We start from the raw sequence: 23,687 nt of genomic DNA, 5'->3' as shown, positions 1-23,687 counted from the left end.
CAGTTAGGTAATCTCTGTTGCAGGTGACTGGGCTATTCCATTATTGACCCCGAGGCTTGGCTTCTCCTCCCACATGCTGGCTCCTTCCTCAGTTCTTTCCAGTCTATAAACTGGCCTATAATCTGTCCTGTAATCTAGGCCTATAATCCTGCCAGCCTCACTACCTCCAGCACTTCTTCACCCTCCCTCCCTGTGCCGTCAGGAAGCTCCTTTCCTGTCCACACCTCCACCCACAGCCCTGCATCTCAGAGGTAACCCTTGCTGAGGGATTGTGCTGGGAGAGTTTTGTCTGGGCAGGAGGATGTCTGTTCATTTGTGGGTTTGCTTTCTACCCCACAGTGGTTCTTTGCTGTCTATACTTGGGATGTGGTGAAGCAGATGATCATGAGAATGTGCGTGTGTGTGTGTGTGTGTGTGTGTGTGTGTTTTCCCCTCTCCCACTCAAAGTTGAATTTCATGACTTCAGTGTTCCCAGAAAGAAGAGATGTAGGTGTGAAAAGAAGGTGGCTAGTTCCTGTGGTGGTTAGGATGGGTGGGGAAGGCTGGTATGGCAGGACTTTTCCCCTGGGCACCTTCTGGGTATCAAGTACTGCCACACCATCACCCAATAGGACCAGGCTTCCAGAGCCTTTCCTTTCCTGCTTTGGATAGGTGCTTTTTTTCAGAAAATAAATCTTTATTAAATTCTTCCTTGCTTGCTTCCTTTAATCACCTAATTCATCTATTCACATTTATTTGTATTTCTCCATCTTTATTTTTCTCTTTATATAAAGTTTTTGTCACTATGATTGTATCTATATATAATTTTGTGTTGTGTTCTTTTAATACTGTTTTGTAAACATTCTTCCATGCTTTTAGTCATCATGGTTAACCGATTTAAAGCTTCCTTTTTATTTACAAACATTTGTTTACTTTATTCTTCCACTACTTTTGGATTTGTTTTTCTGAATTCATTTTAAATAGTATTGCTACAGAAAACTTTCAGCATGTAGTTTTTTTTTTTTTTTTTTTTTTTTTTCATGGGACTGGGGAATCAAAGCCAAAGCTTTGCACATGTTAGGCAGGTACTATATCCCCAGTCTTTTTTCCTTCTTCTTTGGTATATTTTCCTGGAGATAAATTCTTAAGAGTAGGATTTGCTACTCTTGTTGTCCTTGAGTTGTACTGTCAAATGGTCCTTCAACACATGTGCCAAAGTAACACATGATTATTCCCTTTTCTCTGGATGCTTAGCTGCCTTGTGTGTTAGCTTTTTTTTTTGAGGGAATGCAATTTGAATTGATATTTAAATTTCCATTTAATTTCTAATTATTAGTTTAATTTGTATTTAAAATTTCCTCAGTGAAATTTAGCTGCTCACATCTGTGCTGAAGTAGGGGAAGCATAGTCTTTGAACATAGGCAGGCCCACGTGTGAATCTTGGATCTGACTGAACAAATTACTGAAACTCTCCAGTGCTCAGTTGTTGGGTTTGGTTTTGTTTGTTTGTTTGTTTGTTTTGGTGTGGGGATTGAGCCCACTTAACCACTGTATCACATTCCCAACTTTTTAATTTTATTTATTTATTTTTTTGAGAGAGAGCCTTGACAAGTGGCTTAGAGACTTGCTAAATTACTGAGGTTGGCTTTGAACTGGAATCCTCTTCCCTCAGCCTCCTGAACCACTGGGATTACAGGTGTGTGCCATGGCACCTGGCTCTCAGTTAATAAAAATCTGTAAAATGAGAATAATATATTATTTATATACTATCATGAGGGTTAAATAAGTTTTTAAAAGTGTCTGCACATTAATAATTTATCCTTTTTACGTCTCTTCTCTTTGTCATTGTGTTTCACTTCACGTAAAATTATGTTTCCACATTCTTTCCTTCTTTATCAGGGACTTGGCCGTGGTTTCATGTGTTCAAGTGATCTCTAATTTTGATTGAACTTAACTCTTTAGCTGATCATATTTAATATAAATATCTTCCCAGGGCTTGAGGGTTCTTATTTCTCAAGAGAGCGCTTTAAAAAACCAACATGCAATCAGGTATTTTAGTACATCATCTATGTAATTCTCCAAAAACCCTAAAAGTAATTTTTTTTTACTTCTCAGAATAATGTTTTTATACTTAAATGTTAAGTAACTTGGCCAAGGTCACTCAGCTGGTAGGTGACAGAGTCAGGGTGTGTCCCAGGTGGTCTGACCCTGCTCTGCCAGGCTGCTTTCCATGTTTCCCACTGAGACCGAGCTCCTCAAGTTTGAAGACATACACTAGATTTCAAAAATACAAATTTCCCCCATCTATCAAATCATCACGACTAGGGACATGGACAGGTTGAGGAGCCTTTCCTGTTCACATCTTCAGTTTCAAGTGATGACAGTTCTTTGTTACCTAGGTGCTGAGTGACGGTGGCTTTCATGTTTTGTCTGTTGACTACAGAGGTATGTGTTGAGAACAGTGCTCAAAGATTTTCAAATAAGCAGGAGGCTTTTTGATAACCCCACATTTTGGAGGTAGTGATACTGTTTGCCTTTTTTTGCTGCCAGGGTTTGGGGACTCTACTGGGAAGCCCACAGAGGAGGGACTGACTGCGGATGCTATTTGTGTCTATGAGTGGACCAAGGCAAGATGTGGTGCCACTCCTGTGTGTCTCTGGGGCCACTCTCTGGGTACAGGGTGAGTGAAAACTGATGATGTGTAATTTGGTGGGTACTTGGGGCTTTATATCACATCAGCCGAGAGCAGTGGAAGGGGCACTGAGTTCTGGGAGTCAGGGACTCTTCTTTGATTTCTCTCATACTCTAGAAGTGGCTAGAGACCTTGCTTATCTCAGTTTGCCTGTATGTAAAACAAGAGAGGGTCCTGTCGGCTCCATGGATCTATGACACTGAAGTTCATTCTAGACTTTCCTGGAGAGTTTTAAAGAAAAGGCTTTTAAATTTAGGGCCTGTGGAACCTCTTAAAATCCTGTGCAAGTTTGTGTCTCTAACTAGAGAGCTCGGAGCTGTCATCAAATACTCATTCTGGATGTTTTGCATTTTGTATTGTTGATTTGACTATTAAGGCATCGCTTCACATATGTACTAATATTTATTGTTTTACAGGGTTGCAACAAATGCTGCAAAAGTTTTAGAAGAAAAAGGTAATGTGAAATGCTTCAGTGGTATAATTTCTTGGCTTTGGGTGGGAAAGTAAAAACAATCAAGAGACTGTTGTGTCCCCTTTGAACACAGAGATGCCAATGGCATCCCTTTTTGACAGTATCTGGCAGTGTAACAAACTTTCTTCTCTCCATTTAATATAAAATAATGGTTACTTTTTGGGGGGTTATCAAGTTTAAAATAAACACTATGGAAAGAATTAAAAATACCTTCAGATGAATTCTCTTTGTGAAGTGATGTTAATTAAAATTTCAGGAGAGGAAAATAACATTATGAAATGATAGGCAGGACTTGGTTTCTGCAGTCCTTCTTATAAAATAGCTATGTCAATGTTTCTCAAAGTGATTTATTTATTTACTTGGTACCAGGGATTGAACCTAGAGTGCTTTACCACTCAGGCACATGCCCAGCCCTTTTCATTTTTTATTTTGAGACAGGGTCTTGCTAAGTTGCTTAGGGCCTTGCTAAGTTGCTGGGACTGGCCTCAAACTTGTGTTTCTCCTGCCTGAATCTCCCAAGTTGCCGGGATTATAGGTATACACCCCCATATCTGGTCTCAAAGTGATATGAAAACAGCTCGTATGAGAATCTGTTGAGTGTGTTTGTGAAAAAATGTAGGTTTCCTGGATCCTAGGAGGTTTCACAAATTAGAATCTTTATGAATAGGGCCAGGTAATATTTTTTGAGATAAAAAATTAGAACATATATAGAAATGTTGGATAAATAAAAATATTAACTATCTGAATGCTACAGAGTTTCAAAATTCCAAAATCCAATTATCTGCTTTAAACTTTTTCTTTTGCCAATTTTTGCTTTTGTAGTGCTGGAGACTAAACCTAGGGCCTCATGCATTCTAGGCAAGCATTCTACCACTGAGCTACATCCCCAATCCCTTTTCCTTTATTTTTGTATGTCTAGTTATTTTTGATTAAGTGCTAGTAATTGTTTATGGAGACTCATAGAGATGATTTAAGACTTCTTCTGGAAATAATTTACTTTTCTTCTGAATGCAGTTGTGGTACGAATAGATTATCTTAATACAGTCGGAGATTGAACTGATTTGAAGCTGGGCTTCAGCCTTAATGAGAGCTGGTTTATTTCTAGTACATTATTATTCCTCTCCTAGGGTGTAGTTCTTTGAGATCACGACCAAAGGACTGAGAAATGTTCTTGGATCTTCCCTTTTGTCAGATCCTGAACTCTCATTTTCCCCTTTTGGTTCTGGAGAATACTGAAAGTTCTGTTTAGTTCTGTCAGCCATCACTGGTGCTTTCAGAGGTTCAGCTGATTTGAGGGGAAATGCAGCTCAAACTCTCTGGGCTTTTTTCAGTGGTATTGGCTCTTAAATTCTCACTGATCAGTAAATAATCCTTATATGCCTTCAAACATAAATATGCACATACACATACACATGTACAGAGCATATTCAAACTTTCTTCCCACATAGATTTTCTAATTGTTTTCATAAAGGAGATTGCCCCAAACAAACTAATCTGTCTCTGGCACATTTTAAACAATAGACTTCAGAATACTCTGTCTCCCTGTAGTACCTTGCTTTCTTAAATTGCCCAAGTCCTGGCAATCTTGTATTCATAGAAGATACTGGTTTTAACTATTATGTCCATAATAGGAATGGTGGAGAAACTTTGTTAAAAATGAACATTCTTGGCCCTTACTCCCAACATTTGACTCTTGAGTATGGTGTGGGGTCCAGGAAATTGCTTTATTAATAAACTTTGCAAATGATTTTGGAAGTAGATAGTTCATGTACAAGATACTCCTTATCTAGGGAAGGTGGTATTTGAATAGGAGAATTACTAATGTCTTTTTTATTTTATTATTTTCAAGGAAGCCCAGTTGATGCCATTGTCTTGGAAGCTCCATTTACCAACATATGGGTTGCAAGTATCAATTATCCCTTGTTAAAAGTAAGTCTCTGGTTCAAATTTACAAGGTATCAAAGCATAGGCTATTTCTACACACATATGTTTATTAACTTTCTTTTCTTAATTAGTTTTTCAAGTTTCTAAGTTATTCTAACCTGAGATAGTTTATTAGCCAGTTACTATTAAAGGGGGTGCAATGACTTTTGGATTTGGTAGTTTATTTTCTTCTAACAAATTGAGTGTCTTAAGAATGAAAGCCTTTTTCTCCTTTCATTAACTTTGTCATCTTGTACAATTTTAATAGATAGCTTGTCTGTTATTATTATTCCTTTTTAAATTGGAAATAAGCTTTCATACATCATTTTTAGCCCTATAAATGTTGGCCATATACCTTTCATGATTTATATATATATATATATATATATATATATATATATATATATATATTTTAGTTGTAGGTGGACACAATATTTTATTTTTATGTGGTGCTGAGGATTGAATACAGGGCTTCATACATGCTAGGCAAGTGCTCTACCAGTGAGCCACAAACCCAGCCCTCTTTCATGATTTTATCATAAGAAAGTTTCTAAATAATTCAAGAAAACTGCCAAATGCTTTTACACTGTATTACAGAGAAAACAGTCTTCTCAAGAAAATAAAGTATTAAGAATTGGGCTGCAAGATGTCATTTTAAAATCTGTTGTGTATATTATTCTAATTTTTATTTTATCCTAATTTTATAATTTATCCCATGCCTATTGCTATAGAAATGTTAGCAGATGACAGAGGGTAGGGGATGCAGAGGAGATGGGGTTTTGGGGGGCATATATGACCCCAATTGTGTTGTTTGAGGTTCTAAGTCATCATAGGAATATTTTAATATAACTGTCTACTTTTTGGAATCTTTTGTATAGTAGACCATCATAGACTTTTCTGGAATTTGTTAACTATTTTCAGGGAAAGATAGCTCTCACTAGTTCCTGGGACAGCCAGTTCACAAAATCACATAATCTCAAAAATACCCCTCCTATTTAAATTTGTACTTAACACAAGAATCTGCTCTATAATCTAAAGTATGGATGTTGAGTAATTTAAGATTTAATAAATGAAACATCATCAGCTGCTTCTAGACAATTGAATGTTTGTTTTAATATAACCATTAGTTGGACATCTATTATATTACTCTCAGTAATTGCTGATAAATTCATTAAATTGTAGATTTGTAACAAAGTTCATCATGAAAAGATTCAAAATTTTTATCTAATTTGTCTTTTAAAAAATTTTGTTAACTTTGATATTTAGCAAAATAGGGAAAATACATGATTTAATTATTAAAATTAACACCCAGGTAAGTAGCACCTAAGTCAAGAAATTAGCATCATTGTCCCTCAGACATCTTCTCTTATTCCCAATCCAGTAAGTCCCATCTTATGTGATCCTTAGTCCTTAGATATAATCCTTACATGAACTTTATGGTAGTCATATTCAAGTACTTCTTTATAGTATTACTACTTGTGTGTACATCTATAAGGAATATAATTTGCCTGTTTTTGAATATTATATAAGTAGAATCATATAGAATGTATTGTATTTGTGGGAGTCATTGATGACATGTAGAGCTATAGTTTGGTCATCCTTGTTGCTATATAGTATTCTGTTTCATGGACATACCATGATGTATTGATCTATTCCATTATTCATGGACATTTGGGTTGCTTTCAGTGTGGGGCAATTAATATTGCCAGTTGTGAGTATTCTTGAACCATGTTCTATAAAATGTCACTGGAATATACCTTAGGAGTGTAATCACTGGGGCATATGGTATGCATGCATTCAGTTTTAATAGTTACAGTACCAAGCAGTGTTCTAAATCACTTTACCACCTTATTCTCCCACTACTTAGTTCTATGAGAATTCAATTTAAATCACATTTTTACCCCCACATTAATATATTATTGTTGTTTTAATTTTCATTTCTCTGATAATTAATGAGGTTGGGCATTTAAAATGTTTATTAGCCATTTGGATATCATTTCGTATGAAGTACTTGTTCATGTCTTTTGCTGATTTTTCAATGGAGTTCTATTTCATTGAAGAAGTTCTTCATAATGCTAGATATGAGTCATTAGAAAATTATTTGTATTGCAACTGTATTTTAGTATTTTGTTTTGCTTTTTTTACTCTTTTCATAGTATGTCATGATAAAGAAACTATTCCTAAATTTATTTTCCCACATTTTTATTGATACATTATAGTTTTATATAATGGTGGGATTTGCTGTTACATATTTGTACATGCATACAATATAGCAACATAATTTGGCCAATGTCATTTCCTTGTATTTCCCCTTTCCCTCCCTTTCTACCTCCCCCTAGTCCCTTTTTTATATTCTACTGACCTCCCTTGGATTTTCATGAGATTTCCTCATCATTATTCTTTTTATTTATCTTCTCTAACTTCCATATCTGTGAACATACAAATCTTGACCTTCTGAGTTTGGCTTATTTTGCTTAACAGAATGTTCTCAAGTTTCATCCATTCTCCTGCAAATGACATAATTTCATTTTCCTTTATGATTGATTAAAATTCCATTATGGATATGAACCACATTTTCTTTATTGATTGACATCTAGGCTGGTTCCAAAGTTTGGCTCTTGTGACTTGTGCAGCTATAAACATGGTATGCATGTATCATCATAGAATGCTGACTTTAATTCTTTAGGAGAAATACTGAGGAGTGGTATAGCTGTGTCATGGTAATTCCATTCCTAGTCTTCTGAGGAATCTCCATAGTGATTTCTATAGTGCTTGTACTAATTTACAGTCTCACCAATAGTGTAAAAGTGTTCCTTTTTTATTCTCATTCTCTCCAGCATTTATTATTGTTTGTATTCTTGATGACTGCCATTCAGACTGGTGTAAGATGAAATCTCAGTATGCTTTTTTTTTTTTTTGCGGGGGCGGGGGGGATGGTGGTACCAGGGATTGAACTCCGGAGCCACATCCCCAGCCCTATTTTGTATTTCATTTAGAGACAGGGTCTCACTGAGTTGCTTAGCACCTCACTTTTGCTGAGGTTGACTTTGAACTTGCAATCCTCCTGCCTCAGCCTCCTGAGCTGCTGAGATTCTAAAAGAAATACTTTCAGATTTTTTCCCATTGACTGTGATGTTGACCTTTGTTTTTTGTAAATAGGCTTTGGATATCAAGGTAAGTTTCTTCTATCCTAATTTCTTCAGTGTTTTTATCATGAATGGGTGCTGAATTGAGTTAAAGGTTTTCTCTGCATCTATTGAGATGACTAAGAGATTTTTGTCCTTAATTCTATTTTTGTGATACATCAAATTTTTTGATTTGCATATGTTAAACCATTTTGCATCTTTGGGATAAAACCAACTTGGTCAGATATAAAATCTTCTTAATATGTTGTTGAACATGATTTGCAATTTTTATTAAGAATTTTTGAATCAAAGTTTATTAGGGGGTAATGGTCTGCAGTTTTCTTTCCTTGATGTGTCCTTAGGTGGTTTTGATATGAGTGTGACTCTGGCTTCACAGAATGAATTTGGAAGTGTTCCATTCCTTTATATTTCATGGAATAACTTGAGGAGCATTGGCATTAAAGGTCTGGTAGAATTCAGTTGAGAATCAATCTGGTCCAGAGCCTTTGGACCCTTTGTTGGATGGTATTTTATTATGACATCTTTTTTATTGTTAGTTATTAATCTATTTAGGCTTTCTATGTTCTTTTGATTCAATTTTGGCAGGTAGTATGTGTCTAGAAATGTATCCATTTCTTCTAGGTTTACCAATTTATCAGAGTATAAGTTTTCAAAATAGTCCCTAATGATCCTAGGGATTTCTGTGATGTCTGTTGTGATTTCTCCTTTTTCATTTCTTTTTTTTTTTTTTTTTTTTTTTTTTTTTTTTTTTGCGGTACTGGGGATCGAACTCAGGGCCTTGTGCTTGCAAGGCAAGCACTCTACCAGCTGAGCTATCTCCCCAGCCTCCCCCCTTTTCATTTCTAATTTTATTCATTTGGGTCTTCTTTTTCTTTTGGTTAGTTTGGCTAAGGGATTATCAATCTTTGTTTCATTGATCCCTTGTATTGTTTCTTTTTCCCATTTTTTAAAATATTTGACTCTGATCTTAATTATTTCTTTCCTTCTCCTGGTTTTGGTTTGTTCTTCTTTTTCAAGGATCTTGAGATACGTCAGTAGGTTATTTGGCATCTTTCTGATTTTCTTATGTAGGCATTCATAACTATAAACTTTCCTTTTAAAATTGTTTTTAAAGTGTCTTAGAGATTCTATTACATATCACCATTCTCATTTGAGTCAATAATTTCTCTTCTAATTTATCACCCATTAATCACTCAAAAGCATTTTGCTCAATCTCCATGTACTTATATAGTTTCTGTAGTGTTTTTGTGTGTGTAGATTTCTAATTTCACTGTTATAACTTGATAAGATGCAAGAAACTAAAAAAAAAAAATGCAAGAAACTGTATCAATTTTATTTTTTTGCATTTGGCAAAAGTTGTTTTGTGGCCTAAAATATGGTCTATTTTGGAGAAGTTTCCATGAGCTGTGTGAAGAAAGTATATTCAGCTGTTGTTGGATGAAATATTCTATAGATGTCTCTTAAATCCATTTTATTTATAAAATTTCATAATATTTTTCAAGTCCATTCGATGTGCAATGTTTTTCAGGTTCTTTCAGGTTTTGGAACACGTCATTCCAAGCCCTTCTGGATTTTGTAGTTTGTGTTGAAAAATTGGAAGTAATTCTGATCTGATCAGCTTGTTTCTAAATATGTGACCCAATGTTTTTTCTCCTAAGGCTTTTAAAATTCTATCCTTGTTCTGTATGTTAGGCATTTTAATTGTAATGTATCATATAGTATGAAGACATTCTTTTTTTGATCTTGTCAATTTGGTGTTCTGAATGCCTCATATCTGGATGTCCATTTCATTCTGAAGGTTTGGAAAATTTTCTGTTATTTCCCTGAAGAGGTTGGCCATTCCATTAGCCTGCATCTTACAACCCTACTCAATTCCAGTGCTTCTTAAAGTTGTTCTAGTAATGGTTTCCCAGAATTCTTGTATATTCTGGTCATGGTTACTTATTTTCTTTTCTTTCATACTGTCTGAATGTTCAAGGCTGACCACTTTTTCTTCCACCTCTAAGATTCTATCTTCAGCATAGTCTACTCTATTAGAGAAACTTTCCGTTGATCTACTTAACTTTCTGTGTTTTCCATTTCCAAGTTTCTCTCCTGTTGAATGTCTTATTCATGCTCTATACTGACTTCCTTAATTTATTCAGTTGTTTTACTGTGTTCTCTTGGAATTCACTGATCATCATTTAAAAAGTTATTTATCTAGTGTTTCATCCACTTCAGTGTCTTTGGGGTCAGTTGCTGGTGAATTATGAACCTCAGGAGGTGTCCTGTTACCTTGTTTTTTCATATTTCTTATATTCCTGTGTTTGGATTTTATGTATCAGTTAGGATGGATTTCTCTTCCACTTTTATGTGTGGGCCTTTTTAGGGCATTCTCTTTTCTTGCCAAAGTGTCCTAGAGTGATCTAGATTTAGGCTCCCTCTAGGTGTGGTATCCACAGCCTCTGTGTTAATTCCTTTGTTTTTGCTGTAGGAGTGGATGTTCATGAGTGGTACCTGAGAGCTCACTCCTTACCATTTCTTCTTGGGGACTCTCAATTGTTTGTTTGTTTGTTTTTTGTCTCTTCTATGTGCTAAAGTATAGCTGAAGTTTCAGTGTTATTAATTTGTGGAGAAATGTGTGCAGTCTTTTGCCTGAGTTTAGCTCAGCAGTAGAGTCTTTATCCTCTGAACTACTACTGTAGATTCCCAGCACTTCACAGAAAAGGGGGAAACAAACAGTAGCAACAACTGAAGCAAACAATATGCAGCATTTAAATAAATACCCAGTACCCATGATGACATCTACAACACCTGTTACCACAAAAACAGAAATGGTGAGGTCAGCAATTGCCAACAGCCAATACAATAATCATCAACTGGATCTGGCATTAAAGTAAACTGCAAGTGTTAATTATGTCATCCACAGCAATAATAAATTCAACAACATGAATGGTGGGGGCAGGAGTGATATAAATCAATTAGTTAAAAAAATTGTAAGAATACAGTTCATGAAGAGAAAAGAAAATGTGATAAGAAGGTAGATGAGAGTTAATAATGTTCAAAATACGAACAGAGAGAATGCAGAAGAGATGCAGATGGTTATAAAGGAGGAGAAAAAATAGGAAAAGTGAAGCGGAATAAAGAGAACAAGATAATTTGGCTGTTAGTGGGAGAAGGAGAGAAAGAGAAATAAGAGAAACAAACAAAAACAAGATAAAATCAAAATACACCCAAAACCCTAACCCTCGAAGACAAGGCATAAAAAAATAACTACATTCTAAAGATGCTAAAAATTAGGGGCAGGAAAAACAACAAATAAATATGTACATGTATATATGTCCACAAACCAATCAGCACAGCAAGAAACACAGACATAGAAACATATGCGCATACTGAAACCCAACCCAATCCAATCCAATCCAAAACAAAAAGCAAAACAAAAAAGATTTTTGGGCTATGTACTGAGGTAAAGGGAGAGATTAAAATAGGTACTGTGTGGCATTGAAAAGGGACCATAGAGGCTTTCCTAATTGGCACATACCTTGTAAGAAAAGGAAACACCTTCTAACTCCAGATGGATTGGAGGTGAACAGTCTTTGGAATGAAGGAAGGTGGCCAGATATGGATGGGCTTGCAGTCAAGCTAGAAGCTATTTTTAGTAGATGGTGTGGCAGTACCAAAGCTTTATAATAGCAGGTTTCACCATGTAGATGGTATCTTAAGAATATTTATCTAGTGGCATTACAGAAGAGAGGGGAAGGTAGGAAGGCCAATTAGGAGCCCCTTGTTGTGGTCCGGGCTGGAGGGACAGTATGACCTTTGTGTCTCTAAGGGCATCCCTGGCTGGAAGGGAGTGAGGAGTAATGGAGTAGATTGACTTGAGTCTGCTTTTCTTCCTACTCCTTCAGAATTTGAGATGAATTGCTGAAGGGCTTCTCTTACTGAATTTTCCTCCAAGGAGTTCCCATTTCAGGAGTCAGAAAATCAGAAGACAAAAGAGAAAACAAATGAAGAGAGCAGGCCCTTAGTATGGAAGAAGATAGAGAAGAAAGTGGGGGGCTGTGTCAGGCTGTCCAAACTGTACCTGAATGTGGGTCACTTGCTCAGAGATCAAGCAAAAGAGCAGGTCAGACAAATCCTGTGAAACCTAGGAAGCTTTTGGAAGCAGCAAACCTGAGCCCCAATTGTGAAGTAGAAATCTATATTTACTGGTGCTGGCCGAATTACCTAGAAGGACACAAATTACTTTGTAAAATCAGATAAAAGTTAAAAAAATCATTGTATTTAAAAAGTCACTCTTCTCTGTATGACAAACGAGTCATAGTAGGAGACTATAAGGAGACTCTAAAAAATGACTTTGTAGCCATGAGGCAGGTTCCAGTGATTTCTTTTTCTTTTTTAAAAATTATGAAGCTGTAGTTTGTGTACATTGGCCCTGGTTTACCTCTTCTGTGCTCATTTTCTTCCCTTGGTGGTGTCCCATTTACTGTATTGCTCCCCTGCCCCCAGCTACTCCTACTCTCTCAAGTACAGTGAAAGTATGAGTAAGACTTTGCTGGTCTTCCCTCTTTGCAAGCCTGTTTTAAGAAATTAAATCTGAAAATCAGTCACACTAAGAGGAAAAATTATATATAATATTCAAAATGTACACAAGGTATAGTTGTGTAATAGATCTATTCCCTCTTTAATAAACATTTATTGAATGTGTATCATATATCAGAAAATGTTCCAGGTTTTGGTGATACCACAGGGAAAAAGAATTTCTGGATCCTTCTCCTGTGAAGTTTATATTCTTGCTGGAGAAACAGATAGAAGACGAGTACACCGTAAGAAAATACCAAATAATGAGAAGTGCCGTGAAAGCAATAAAATAATGTGATTGGAAACAAGTGGGTGGTGGAGGGCCAGAGTTACAGCTAGTTAGGAAAACCTCTCTGAAGAAATGTCCTCTGAGCTGAAACCTGGTTAATTTTTTCATGGCAAAATTCAGTGGTCTCAGGCCAAGAAGTGTTGAAGTGATCACAAGGCTTTGGAGCTACTACTTTTGGGACTACCATATTGTCTACTAAAAGAGAAAAGTAAAGGTGAGGTCTTGGGGTGGAATCGAGCTTGGCATCTTCCAGGACAAGAGGTAGCACCTCCCTGAAGGTGGGCAGTGGGGGATTAGTGACAAATGCAGCTGCAAACAGGCAGCCATCAGGTGCTACAGGGTCTCAAAGGCCAAGGTGACACGTCTGATTTAACATGTGCCTTTGGAGGCTGCTAAGCAAAACAGTGAGATGATCTAATTTGCATGTTGAAGTGATCACTCTCATGTCTCTAAGAAATGGATTGTAGGTGAGGGAGGAAGCTGGGAACCATTTGGAATTGTGGCATAGTCCAAGCAAGAGATGAAAGTGACTTGGGCTGGGAAATAGTGGAAATGAAGAGAAATGAATGGATTTGGGATTTAGTGTGGAGGCAGGTTTCAAAGGCGAGGAAGGTGTTAAGACTGCTCAGGACTTCCATCCTTTACTCTTCATTTCCAACTGAAGTGAATGTTTATAGGGCATATAATCTAATTTATGTATTGACAATCGAAATAGTGGAAAAGATTTGGCTAGGATTCTGTTTTTGGACTTTGCCATTAAAGAAGAAATTCAAGAAGAACCAAATATGGCATTTGCAGGTAAATGAATGGAGCTGGAGAATATCATGCTAAGTGAAATAAGCCAAACCCAAAAAACCAATGGCTGTTTCCTCTGATAAGTAGATGCTGGTCCATAATGGGTTGGGGGGAATGAAGAGACTTCAGATTGTGCAGAGGGGAGTGAGGGGAGGGGATGGGGTGTGGATATAGGAAGAGAGGTGGAATAAGACGGACGTTATTACTCTGTATACACGTATGATTACACTACCGGTGTGACTCTGCACTTGTTCAGCCAGAGGAAGGAGAAGTTATGCTCCGTTTGTGTACAGTATGCCAAAGTGCATTCTACTGACATGTATAACTAATTAGAACAAATTAAAAAATAAAAACAAATACAAAAATAAATTCAGTATTTATAGAATAATATGTTATCTTTGGAACTCCGTGGTTACTGTTAAAACCTCTTTTAAAGCATCGCAACATTATTTCAACAGTTTATAATGTTCAAATCCTCTCAAACCAATTGTCTAGATACTGCATACTTTCGCCAGAATTTTTGACCAATCAGAATATTGTTTTCCAATTAAACTAGTAAATTATGTTAACTGATTATCTACAATGGTAGAACTTTGTAGGACTCGTTTCTTTGCTCCTTTCTGCTTTTTTCCAAATTTCTTACAAAGACATGAACCATCTTTTAAAATAATAAATTTTCTAAAACAGTTCATTTATATTTAGTAAGTTGCTACTTTTTAAGGTAGTATAGTTTGTGGTGATAACAAATGGCACAACTATGGAGCAAGTATTAATGTTGCTGTTTCTTCTTTTTGGAAAAAATAGATTTACCAGAAGCTGCCAGGATGTTTACGTGTGCTTATGGATGCCCTGAGAAAAGACAAGATAGTCTTCCCCAGTGACGAAAAGTAAGCTATGATGAGAAGCTCCATTGTTGCTCCATCTGTAGGAATCCAGGGTAGCTAATGTGTGACTTGTGGTGATGATAGGTCTAAATATTGTCCTTATTTTCTTAGAACATTGTTCTAGCATTCTTAGATGGGCAGTAGTCTTTGGGTAGGGTTTCTATGTATTTTTAGTATTTGCTATTTCTCTCTTGTCTAATCCGCTGTCTTCACTAGTCCTGTTTTCCCTATGAAGTCAAAGTTGTGTATTTATGGCCTATAAGACCTTTTAAAGGCCCTGTAGGGTCTAATCTAACATTCCTTAAGGGATCCCTGACTTCTAGGTCTCATTGCCCATGTAACCCAAACCCACTTAGTATCTATCCTCCTAACCCAACAGCAGATCCAATGAATTTATGAAATTTAAGAATCCTTCCAAATAGGTGGTGGTTATTATTATTATTTTTTTTCCTATTTTAACACACTTAAGGAAGTCTATCATGCTCAGAGGTGACATGAAGTCACTGTGGTAGGAATGGATGGGGATCAGAAGTTGGGAAGGACTGAGAAGCACTGTTTGAGAAAGTCACTGGAGTGGGCATCAAGTCACTGTTTGTACCATAGCCTTTTTGGATAACGTATTAGGAGACTGACCAGGAGGCCAGTCAAAAACTTGTTAACTGCATGTCATCCTCTACTACTATAGGGAAAAGTAAATGAATTGCCACGAAGAGGTCTCTGGATCTGTGATAGTTTTTATTACTTTTGGGTTTTGAGTAATTTTCTTTTATAGCCTTTTAATTAAAATATTCAGATAATACAAAATAAGGTGGAATAAGGAAACGAGGTCTTCTAACATGGTGCAAGTTCAGTGTTTCAGTGTATTTCTTCAGTATTTCTAAAAAATCACAGAGAAGTAAATTAAATTAATGAAATATTCAAATTTATTAAAAGGAAACTTTCCTGGAAAAAAGTTACCATATGAATTTTTTTTTAATACCTGAAGCTGTTATTCTTTGGAAGGAAGAAGATTTCTTGTGTTTTAGGTAAACTTTGTATTTTGCTAAAGCTTTACCTTAGAAAAGGAGAGATCTTGATGTACAGTTCCTGAACTGAATGCTTTTCTCTCACTTGTCTCAGTGTTAAATTCCTGTCTTCTCCCCTGCTCATCTTACATGGAGAGGATGACAGAACTGTGCCTTTGGAGTGTGGAAAAAAGGTAAACTAAGAGCTCAGAGCTGACTGAAACTCACTGTGTGCATTTCATATTTTTTTCCAGCCAGCTGAACTTTGATTAGTTTTAAGAAAGATCTCTGACAGTATAGGGGATTCCGCACCCTTACACAGCCACGATGCCTGGTTTTTCCACAATGAACATCAGTATTCATTTGGCTACTTAGCTTAAAGGCATGTTTGTGGGAAGAGACTGACCCTTCATAAGCATCAGTGATTCCCAAGTGGAGAGATGATTCCAGGCTGTGTGGGAAGCTCCATGTTTGTGTTAGTCAATTTTGTGTTGCTGTGATCAAAATATCTGATAAGAACAATTTACAGGAGGAAAAGTTTATTCTGGCTCCCTGTTTTAGAGGTCTTAGTCCATGGCTGGCGGACTCCATTGCTCTATGAGGTAGAACACTGTGGTGGAAGGGCATGGTGGAGGAAAGCTCCTCAGCTCCTGGCAGCCAGGAAGGAGAGAGAAGAATCGAGGAGTCAGGGACTGGAGATATAATCTCCTAGAGCATGCCTCCGTCACCTCCTTCCTTCAGTCATAACCTACTCACCTGTAGTTACCACCTAGGACATTAGTGCTTTCAAATTATTAAATGGATTATTACAGTTCTCATAGTTTGATCACTTCACCTCCAAATATTCCTGCATTTCTAACATAAGCTTTGGGGGGACATTTCACAGTCAAACCACAAAATGTTGCTTCTCTTGTAGTAGCTCTAAAAATAGGGATGCAGTTTTTCCCTTTAAACAAACCTCTCCCGGAGTGGGCCCATAGCATTCCCTTCCCTCTGCAGTGAGGGATGGGCAGAGGAAGGATGAGGTTTTATCATGCTCTATATTGGCTGTGCAGGCCTCTCTTCCTTAGCTGTAGAGGCAGCCAGCTAGGGACATGGAGAGCCCTCATGTCTCTGACTTAATGAGATAAACTCCCCAAGTTGGTTGTTTCTGTACCTTTTTAGAAGAATAATACTAGGAAGCCGATGGCTTCAAATTGTTGGCTTTTGAGTCCCTGTCTTTCTTTCTCTTTCAGCTCTATGAAATTGCACATGATGCCTATAGGCACAAAGAGAGGGTCAAGATGGTTATCTTTCCTCCTGGCTTCCATCACAACTTTCTTTATGAAAGTCCCATACTATTAAGAACTGTGAGGTAAGAACTGCTTTTCCAAATACAATTATCTTCCTGTAAAGCAATTAGGACTGTGCTGACTTACTTGGACCTAAGGAGGGAAAGTGGGGGCTGATCTAGGTTCTCTTTCTGCAGAGATTTCCTGAGCGAGCAGTGGGCATGAGGTCATGAGAGCAGCAGCAATCTTCACTGAAGACTTGGTCCAAACACCACCGACAGTGTATATTTTCCTTATGCAACATTCTGCTGGAATGTTTGAATCAGTTGAAACCACTGACACTTCCCCAAGTCACTTATCATTTTAACAAGGAGACCATATGGGTGACATGGAATGTTCTTGTTTAACTCATCATAGTCTACTTTGAAACATGCTGAAACCTCATTGTTGCAGAGAATCAGAATTTGGTAAAATCTGGATCCCATCTAAAAATGTGTAGTCATCAGACATCCTGGGATATCTGTGAGTAAGGTGGTTGCTATGGTGGGAACATTGGTGCCTGGCCCTGAATTCATACGTCAAAATCTACTCACCAAGGATATGATGTTGGGAGGTACAGTCTTTGGGGAGGTGACTGGATCCCAAGGGCTGGTCAGTCATGAACAGGATTAGTGTCCTTATAAAATAGGCCCAGAGGAGCTCTGTACCTCTTCCACCATGGGAGGACACAACAAGAAGGCCCCATCTATGAACAGTAAGTGACCCCACCAGACACTGCATCTGCCAGTCCCTTGATTTTGGACTTCTCATCTCCAGAACTCTGAGAAATGAATTTCTATTATTTATAAGTTATTCTGTTTTTGACATTTTGTTAAAGCAGCCTGAATAGACTAAGACATGGTCTTTGATTTGGACTTAGCAACATTAAAAAAGGCACTTCACTGTAGTTAAATAATTTTAATTCATTTAAATAGCACTAAAAAGTTCCAAGCAGTTTTCCAGCTTTCTGATTAGTTTAGGGAAAGTCCTAGCAGGTTTCTGATCCACTATTAAGTAATAAGTTTTGGTACTCCCAGAGCCTTTAGAAATTGACACTTTATTTTTAATCCTAAACACAGCCATACATGTTCCCATTCTGTTCCCAGAGATACTTGACTATTAGCTAACAAAAAAAAAAAAAAACAACAAATAAATGAATGTTGTCAGAATGTTCAAATTTAATAAGAAGCTATTTTTTTAGAGCCATATTATGATTCAATTTCCATTGGCTTTGTTCACCCCATTGTTAGATTCATTGGACAGGGAGATCTTTAGATCCGAAGGTTCCATGCTCCAAATGTCCCTGGCATATTCCTTAATTGTCCGGTCACTGGAGAATTTCCCTGAGGCAGCTATGTTTTTGAGTACCATCGTGTTCCAGGCTTTCTGATTCTGTGAACGAGATATGCATGTACAGCCTCAGTGCCCAGCAAGCTTCATGACAAACATCAGGCCAAGCCCGTTTCACAGAGAAAATGACAGGTGTAAACTGTAGTGAATTATAAACACATTCTCTCCACAGTTGATAGATAGGTATGGACTGTACTTTTCTCATATTCAGAGCATATTTCTCTTAGGAACAAAAAAGAAAAAAATTTTTTCATTTTAAGAGAAACCATGAATGTGAATCTCTAGTTGGTAATTCTGGTACACTGAAAATGCTTTGGCATGTAAGCCACATATATTTCCCATGCTCTATTATGAAGGAGGACACCTCCCTTTAAATTATGGGGCAGGAAGAGACTGACAGTCATTGTCTGCAAGATGCCATGTCAAGAGATTTGACTTGAAAAACTCTACTCTAGAATGTTAGCTACAAAGCAATGAAAGTCTGATGAGCCACTTTGCTTCTATTGCTTTTTGTCAAGGTACCTCGCCCAGTAGGTTTACACTAAATCCCAAATACTCCACTGGGGTTCCAAAACAGGGTGAACAAAGTCACCTTAATAAAAATATAATATTGCAATTTCATGGTTTTATGTAAAAAATATAAAATGATGTTTAATTTATAGCCTCATGATTTTGCAAAGAAACTCTGAAAGTTCATTGAGAGTTACTCAAAGTCATTAACCATGAATTATAAGCCTTTAAGAGAAAGACTACATCATACCTTAAGGTATCAAAACTGAGTCGGAATTTAGTTCAGACTTTTGATACTTACTATGATAAGAGGGGAAACAAAGCTTCCTGTCCTTCCTTTCTTCAACTGTTGAAATGGATAGTGAATAGCTTTCCTAATTATGTAGGTCATGTATACTAAGCCTCAAGAATGCAATTACTGTTAAGAGTGGAAAACTGCAGTTTGCACTATTAAACAAGCAAGATGGAATCAAATGCGGGGCTTCTAAACAATTCCTTTGGGATTGGGCCACAAATTTAACAGAGGAGATCCACTGTGTAAAACTGACACATTTGTCCCTGTCCTTGTTCATATCTTCCTTTCCTTTTCTGTTCTACTTACATTTTCCTTTCTCTGTCTTTGAGTTCGTGAGGGCTATATGTGGCTGCTGTCTCCAAAGTTCAAGAAGCAGATAATGAGCCACTTAGCTTAGCTCTAGTGCTGCCTCACTTATTCAAAGCTGTCAACCTGAACTTCTCTGATGATATACTAATAGGGGATAGGTGTGACTCAAACCAGAAGATAAGAGCCAGAAAGCAGCACAGGCCTTGAATGATCCTGTTTGAAAACCCTAATGGGACATCCAGGATGACTAGGAACTACCTGTTTGTCACCTGTCATGGGAAAGGCTTAGAAAGCAATGTTAGTGGTGCCCTCCCAGGAGTCTTGGCACAGAGTCACCTCCTTTTCTGGGACCTGAAATTACTAAGTCTCTCTTAGCAGATGTGACCAACCTTGCCACATCTTTATAAAATATACCTAGAGGACTATTTGATAAAGGTGTGTCACTTTGCATGTGAGGCTTATTCATATGACTCTAGCCTTTAATTTTTTTCAATATACTTTTTTTCAAACATAAAACATAAAACCTCTCCTCCTTCTATACAATTTTATTTCATTTCTATAGCCCCACTCTAGTAGTTGAGAAGAGGTACTTACTCTGCAATTTTCAAAGAATAGGGGGTTGGTTCTTATTTCAATAAGCTAAAAGTCAACTTTAGAAATACCTTGGTGGGTTTCCAAATATTAATGGTAGATATCACACACTGTTGGGTCAGAATCTCTGGTGGGATGGCAGGGGGTGGGAGTGTGGGGGGCACATTTGTACTTTGAAACAGCTGTCTTGGTGATTGTGATGTGCAAACACCCCTGTTGAAGAATCCCATAGGACAGGCTGCTCAAGGGAAGCCAGGAGAGACCTTGACTTGTTCATGCTATCCTCCCAGTGCCCAGCATAGTGCCCGTCATGAAGACCCCAAGTGCTTCTCTGAGGCTTTATATCCTGAGCTTCCAGAATGTGCCTGCTACATGCTGCTATGTTCTCAATAAATATGATTTTTACTTAGGTTTCAAAAAAATTATAATTACTACTGAAATCTTGAATCCCAATCTCTGCCTAAACTTACGAAAAGTCACGTTTTGATCTGAACAACCTGAACAGTCACCACATTTCATTCTTCTCTTGTGGCACAACATACATGCTAGGCATACACTATACCACTGAGGCATACCCAAAACCCTGCCATTTTTTGGTTTGATATTTAGGTTTAATGAAACAAAAAGTTTAATGAACCACAGTAAACTGGTTCTTTTACAAATCTTCACAATCTACTCACCATGTACAGCTGACTGACTTTTTCTTGACATCTGACATAGGCTTCATAATCTGCAAAGACTTTAAATCTGTTTTTTTTTTTTTTTGTGGTTAGAAGGAAAAAAAATGAAACAACAGAAAACTTCATTAAAAGAATCAAGCTAAGATTCCACTTAAAATTCTCTTTTGCTTAATGTCAGACATGGCTGGTTTACCAAGCCCGTATTTCTGTTCATAAGAATGTTTGCCAGCCCTCAACCTTTCTATGGTTTTTCCCATATGTAAATATGTCATCATATGTATGCATTAGAAAGTTGAATATATCAGTGGAAGAAGCAAAAAAATGCCAGGTTTGAGGGTCTTATTCTTAAACCTTACTGGCACCATTGGTGAAGATCCCCCCAACCCCACCCAAGCTTAGTTAGTTGATCAGATCACAGACCTAAGCTAATCTACATGAGTAGGCTAAAGTTAAAGATGTTCTCTTCCTATTTCGTAGCCCAAATTGTACCATCTTTTTATAGGAACTCACCTGTCATGATAAAACAGCATGTTGATGATATCTTTGAAGAGGTCAGGTTGCTTGGGAGAAAAGAAGCCATTATCAATTTGATCAATGGCTAACTGTAGCTCTGGAAGTGCCTCATAATATTCTTTTGCCTTGTATCTGTGGGGGAAGGATGGGTGATGATGACAAAAAGACTCTGTTAGTGTGAGTAATTAACCACATACCAGACACTGCAGTAGCTATAAAAATGCGTTAATTGTGGCATATTTGAAATCCACCATTTTGATTAATATACACTAATAAATTTTTTAATTAAAAATTCATTTAGATGTACTAACGTTTACAGAAGCCATCATAGATTTCAACATGGGTACAGATAATTTCTTTTACTAGATCCTGAAGGTTTTTTCCCTTCTAAATTTGATTCAGCCCTGTAACCAAAGATACTAATAACAGGAGATAATGAAAATTCTAGTCACAGAGCAATAGGCTAATCTGGTAGAATATGAAAGGTTCATTTGAAAACAGACTTTATGATTCTAAACAAGCATTGTCTTATAGGAACCAGTTGGTTTTGGGACTCACAGATTCTTAAAATTTGTTGCTATTGAGTATAATTTACTTCTAAGTCAGGAAATATATTCAATGCCCTCCGAATTTTGTGTTCCCCAGAGCTCCTTTGGGCATTACTTCTCATGTTTTGCTTGAACTCAGGTTGAAAAACGTACTTAGATATTAAGTGAAAACAAATATCCTGAGTACTTCTGTGTATTGCTATCTATTCTCTACCATGTTTTAGTTCATCTCTTTGAGATCTTAAGGAAGTACTAGATAGTGATTTAAATTTTAGGTAAAAACTTCCAACTAGATACTGGTTCATCTTTCAGTCAAAGTTAAAAATCACAATGCAAATTAAAACTACACTGAGATTCCATCTCACTGCAATTGGAATGGCAATCATCAAGAATACAAACAATGATAAATGTAGGTGAGGATGTGGGCAAGAAAGGTACACTAATACATTTCTGGTGGACTGAAAATTGGTGCAACCACTATAGGAAGCAGTATGGAGATTTCTCAGAAAACTTAGAATGGAACCATCATTTGACCCAGTTTTCTCACTCCTTGGTATATAAACAAAGAACTTAACATCAACATACTATAGTGATGTGGCCACATCAATGTTTATAGCAGCTCAATTCACAATAGCTAAGGTATGTAATCAGCCTAGGTTCAACAAACAGATAAAGAAAATGAGGTATATATACACAATGGAATATTACTCAAGCCATAAAGAAGAATGAAATTATGGCCTTTGCTGATAAATGGATGGAACTGGAGACTATCATTTTAAGTGAAATAAGCCAATCTCAAAAAAACAAAGGCCAAATGTTCCCTCTGATATGTGGATACTGACTCACAGAAGGCAGGGATGGGAAGGTTGGGGGAGTGGAGGTTCACTGGATTGGATAGTGCGGAGTGTGGGGAAGGGAGGGGGGATGAAAATGGGAAAGACAGTAGAATGAATCAGACATAACTTTCCTATGTTCATATATGAATACACAACCAGTGTAACTCCACATCATGTATAACCACAAAAATGGGAAGTCATACTTTACATATGTATGATATGTCAAAATGCATTCTACTGTCACGCATAACTAAAAAGAAAAAATAAAACAAATTTTTAAAAAAGTTAAAAATCACAGATACAGAGATGCTCACTGAAGCTGCAATGCCAGTAACAAACAGAAACTTCTTCACGTACCTGTGCCTAAGCCTCCTTTATTTTTACCTTCTGGATTTTAGACTAATCTGTGGCCAGGAGGCTCTCCTGACTCCTCAGGGGAGATGTTCCGTTGCCTCATCACATGTGACCCTGCCTTAGTGGGATGTGTGCACGGGTAGGAAGCCCTTTGAAATCACACACCCTCCTGGGCATCACCTGCCCAACAAAGAGGAGCTGTTCTCTCACCCTTTCTTGTCCAGAGCAGCCACATCATCTACCCTCATGCCGAAGATGAACAGGTTCTCTTCCCCAGCTTCCTCTGCCATTTCCACATTGGCCCCATCCATAGTCCCAATGGTCAGGGCGCCATTCAGCATGAACTTCATATTGCCTGTCCCTGACGCTTCAGTGCCTGCGGTGGAAATCTGCTCTGACAGATCTGTGGCTGGAATGACTGTAAGGAAGACACATTAGTGTTGGTGATTCTCTCTCTCTTGATCTTGTATCTGAGCATTTATCTAGCTGATCTGTTTTGATGATTAATATATGCCCATCAGGATAAACATTCAAGTGAGGTAGAAGGACAGATTTGCTCTTTCTCTTTGATGTAGGCAACCACATTTGTCTCCTTTTCCCTTAGTTTTTTATTGCTGCATTATAATTATCCATGATAGTGGGAT

General features: G+C 37.3%; 2 protein-coding genes across 3 annotated transcripts in view; one reads left to right on the top strand and one right to left on the bottom strand.

The window, feature by feature from the left end:
* ABHD12B (abhydrolase domain containing 12B) overlaps positions 1 to 17,991 on the top strand; it is a 28,684-nt gene extending 10,693 nt beyond the window's left edge. For both annotated transcript variants that reach the window (XM_079119157.1, XM_079119158.1), the window contains 8 exons: positions 2,379 to 2,424; positions 2,530 to 2,659; positions 3,088 to 3,125; positions 4,993 to 5,072; positions 14,664 to 14,746; positions 15,863 to 15,941; positions 16,983 to 17,101; positions 17,216 to 17,991. In XM_079119157.1, coding sequence (XP_078975283.1) covers positions 2,379 to 2,424; positions 2,530 to 2,659; positions 3,088 to 3,125; positions 4,993 to 5,072; positions 14,664 to 14,746; positions 15,863 to 15,941; positions 16,983 to 17,101; positions 17,216 to 17,243 — 603 coding nt within the window. In that variant the 3' untranslated portion in view covers positions 17,244 to 17,991. The remainder of the gene's footprint in view (positions 1 to 2,378; positions 2,425 to 2,529; positions 2,660 to 3,087; positions 3,126 to 4,992; positions 5,073 to 14,663; positions 14,747 to 15,862; positions 15,942 to 16,982; positions 17,102 to 17,215) is intronic.
* A 224-nt stretch (positions 17,992 to 18,215) lies between these two features.
* The window catches only part of PYGL (glycogen phosphorylase L), a 34,624-nt gene continuing 29,152 nt past the window's right edge, over positions 18,216 to 23,687 (bottom strand). Inside the window, exons 17-20 of the mRNA XM_079118963.1 lie at positions 23,254 to 23,461; positions 21,303 to 21,437; positions 20,793 to 20,859; positions 18,216 to 18,449 (exon numbers count right to left, since the gene is read on the bottom strand). Coding sequence (XP_078975089.1) covers positions 18,273 to 18,449; positions 20,793 to 20,859; positions 21,303 to 21,437; positions 23,254 to 23,461 — 587 coding nt within the window. The 3' untranslated portion in view covers positions 18,216 to 18,272. The remainder of the gene's footprint in view (positions 18,450 to 20,792; positions 20,860 to 21,302; positions 21,438 to 23,253; positions 23,462 to 23,687) is intronic.

The sequence above is a fragment of the Sciurus vulgaris genome, assembly GCF_902686455.1.
Source record: "Sciurus vulgaris genome assembly, chromosome: 2".
NCBI lineage: Eukaryota > Metazoa > Chordata > Mammalia > Rodentia > Sciuridae > Sciurus > Sciurus vulgaris.
Note: the sequence above shows the minus strand (reverse complement) of the source record. Positions and strands in the feature narration are given on the sequence as shown.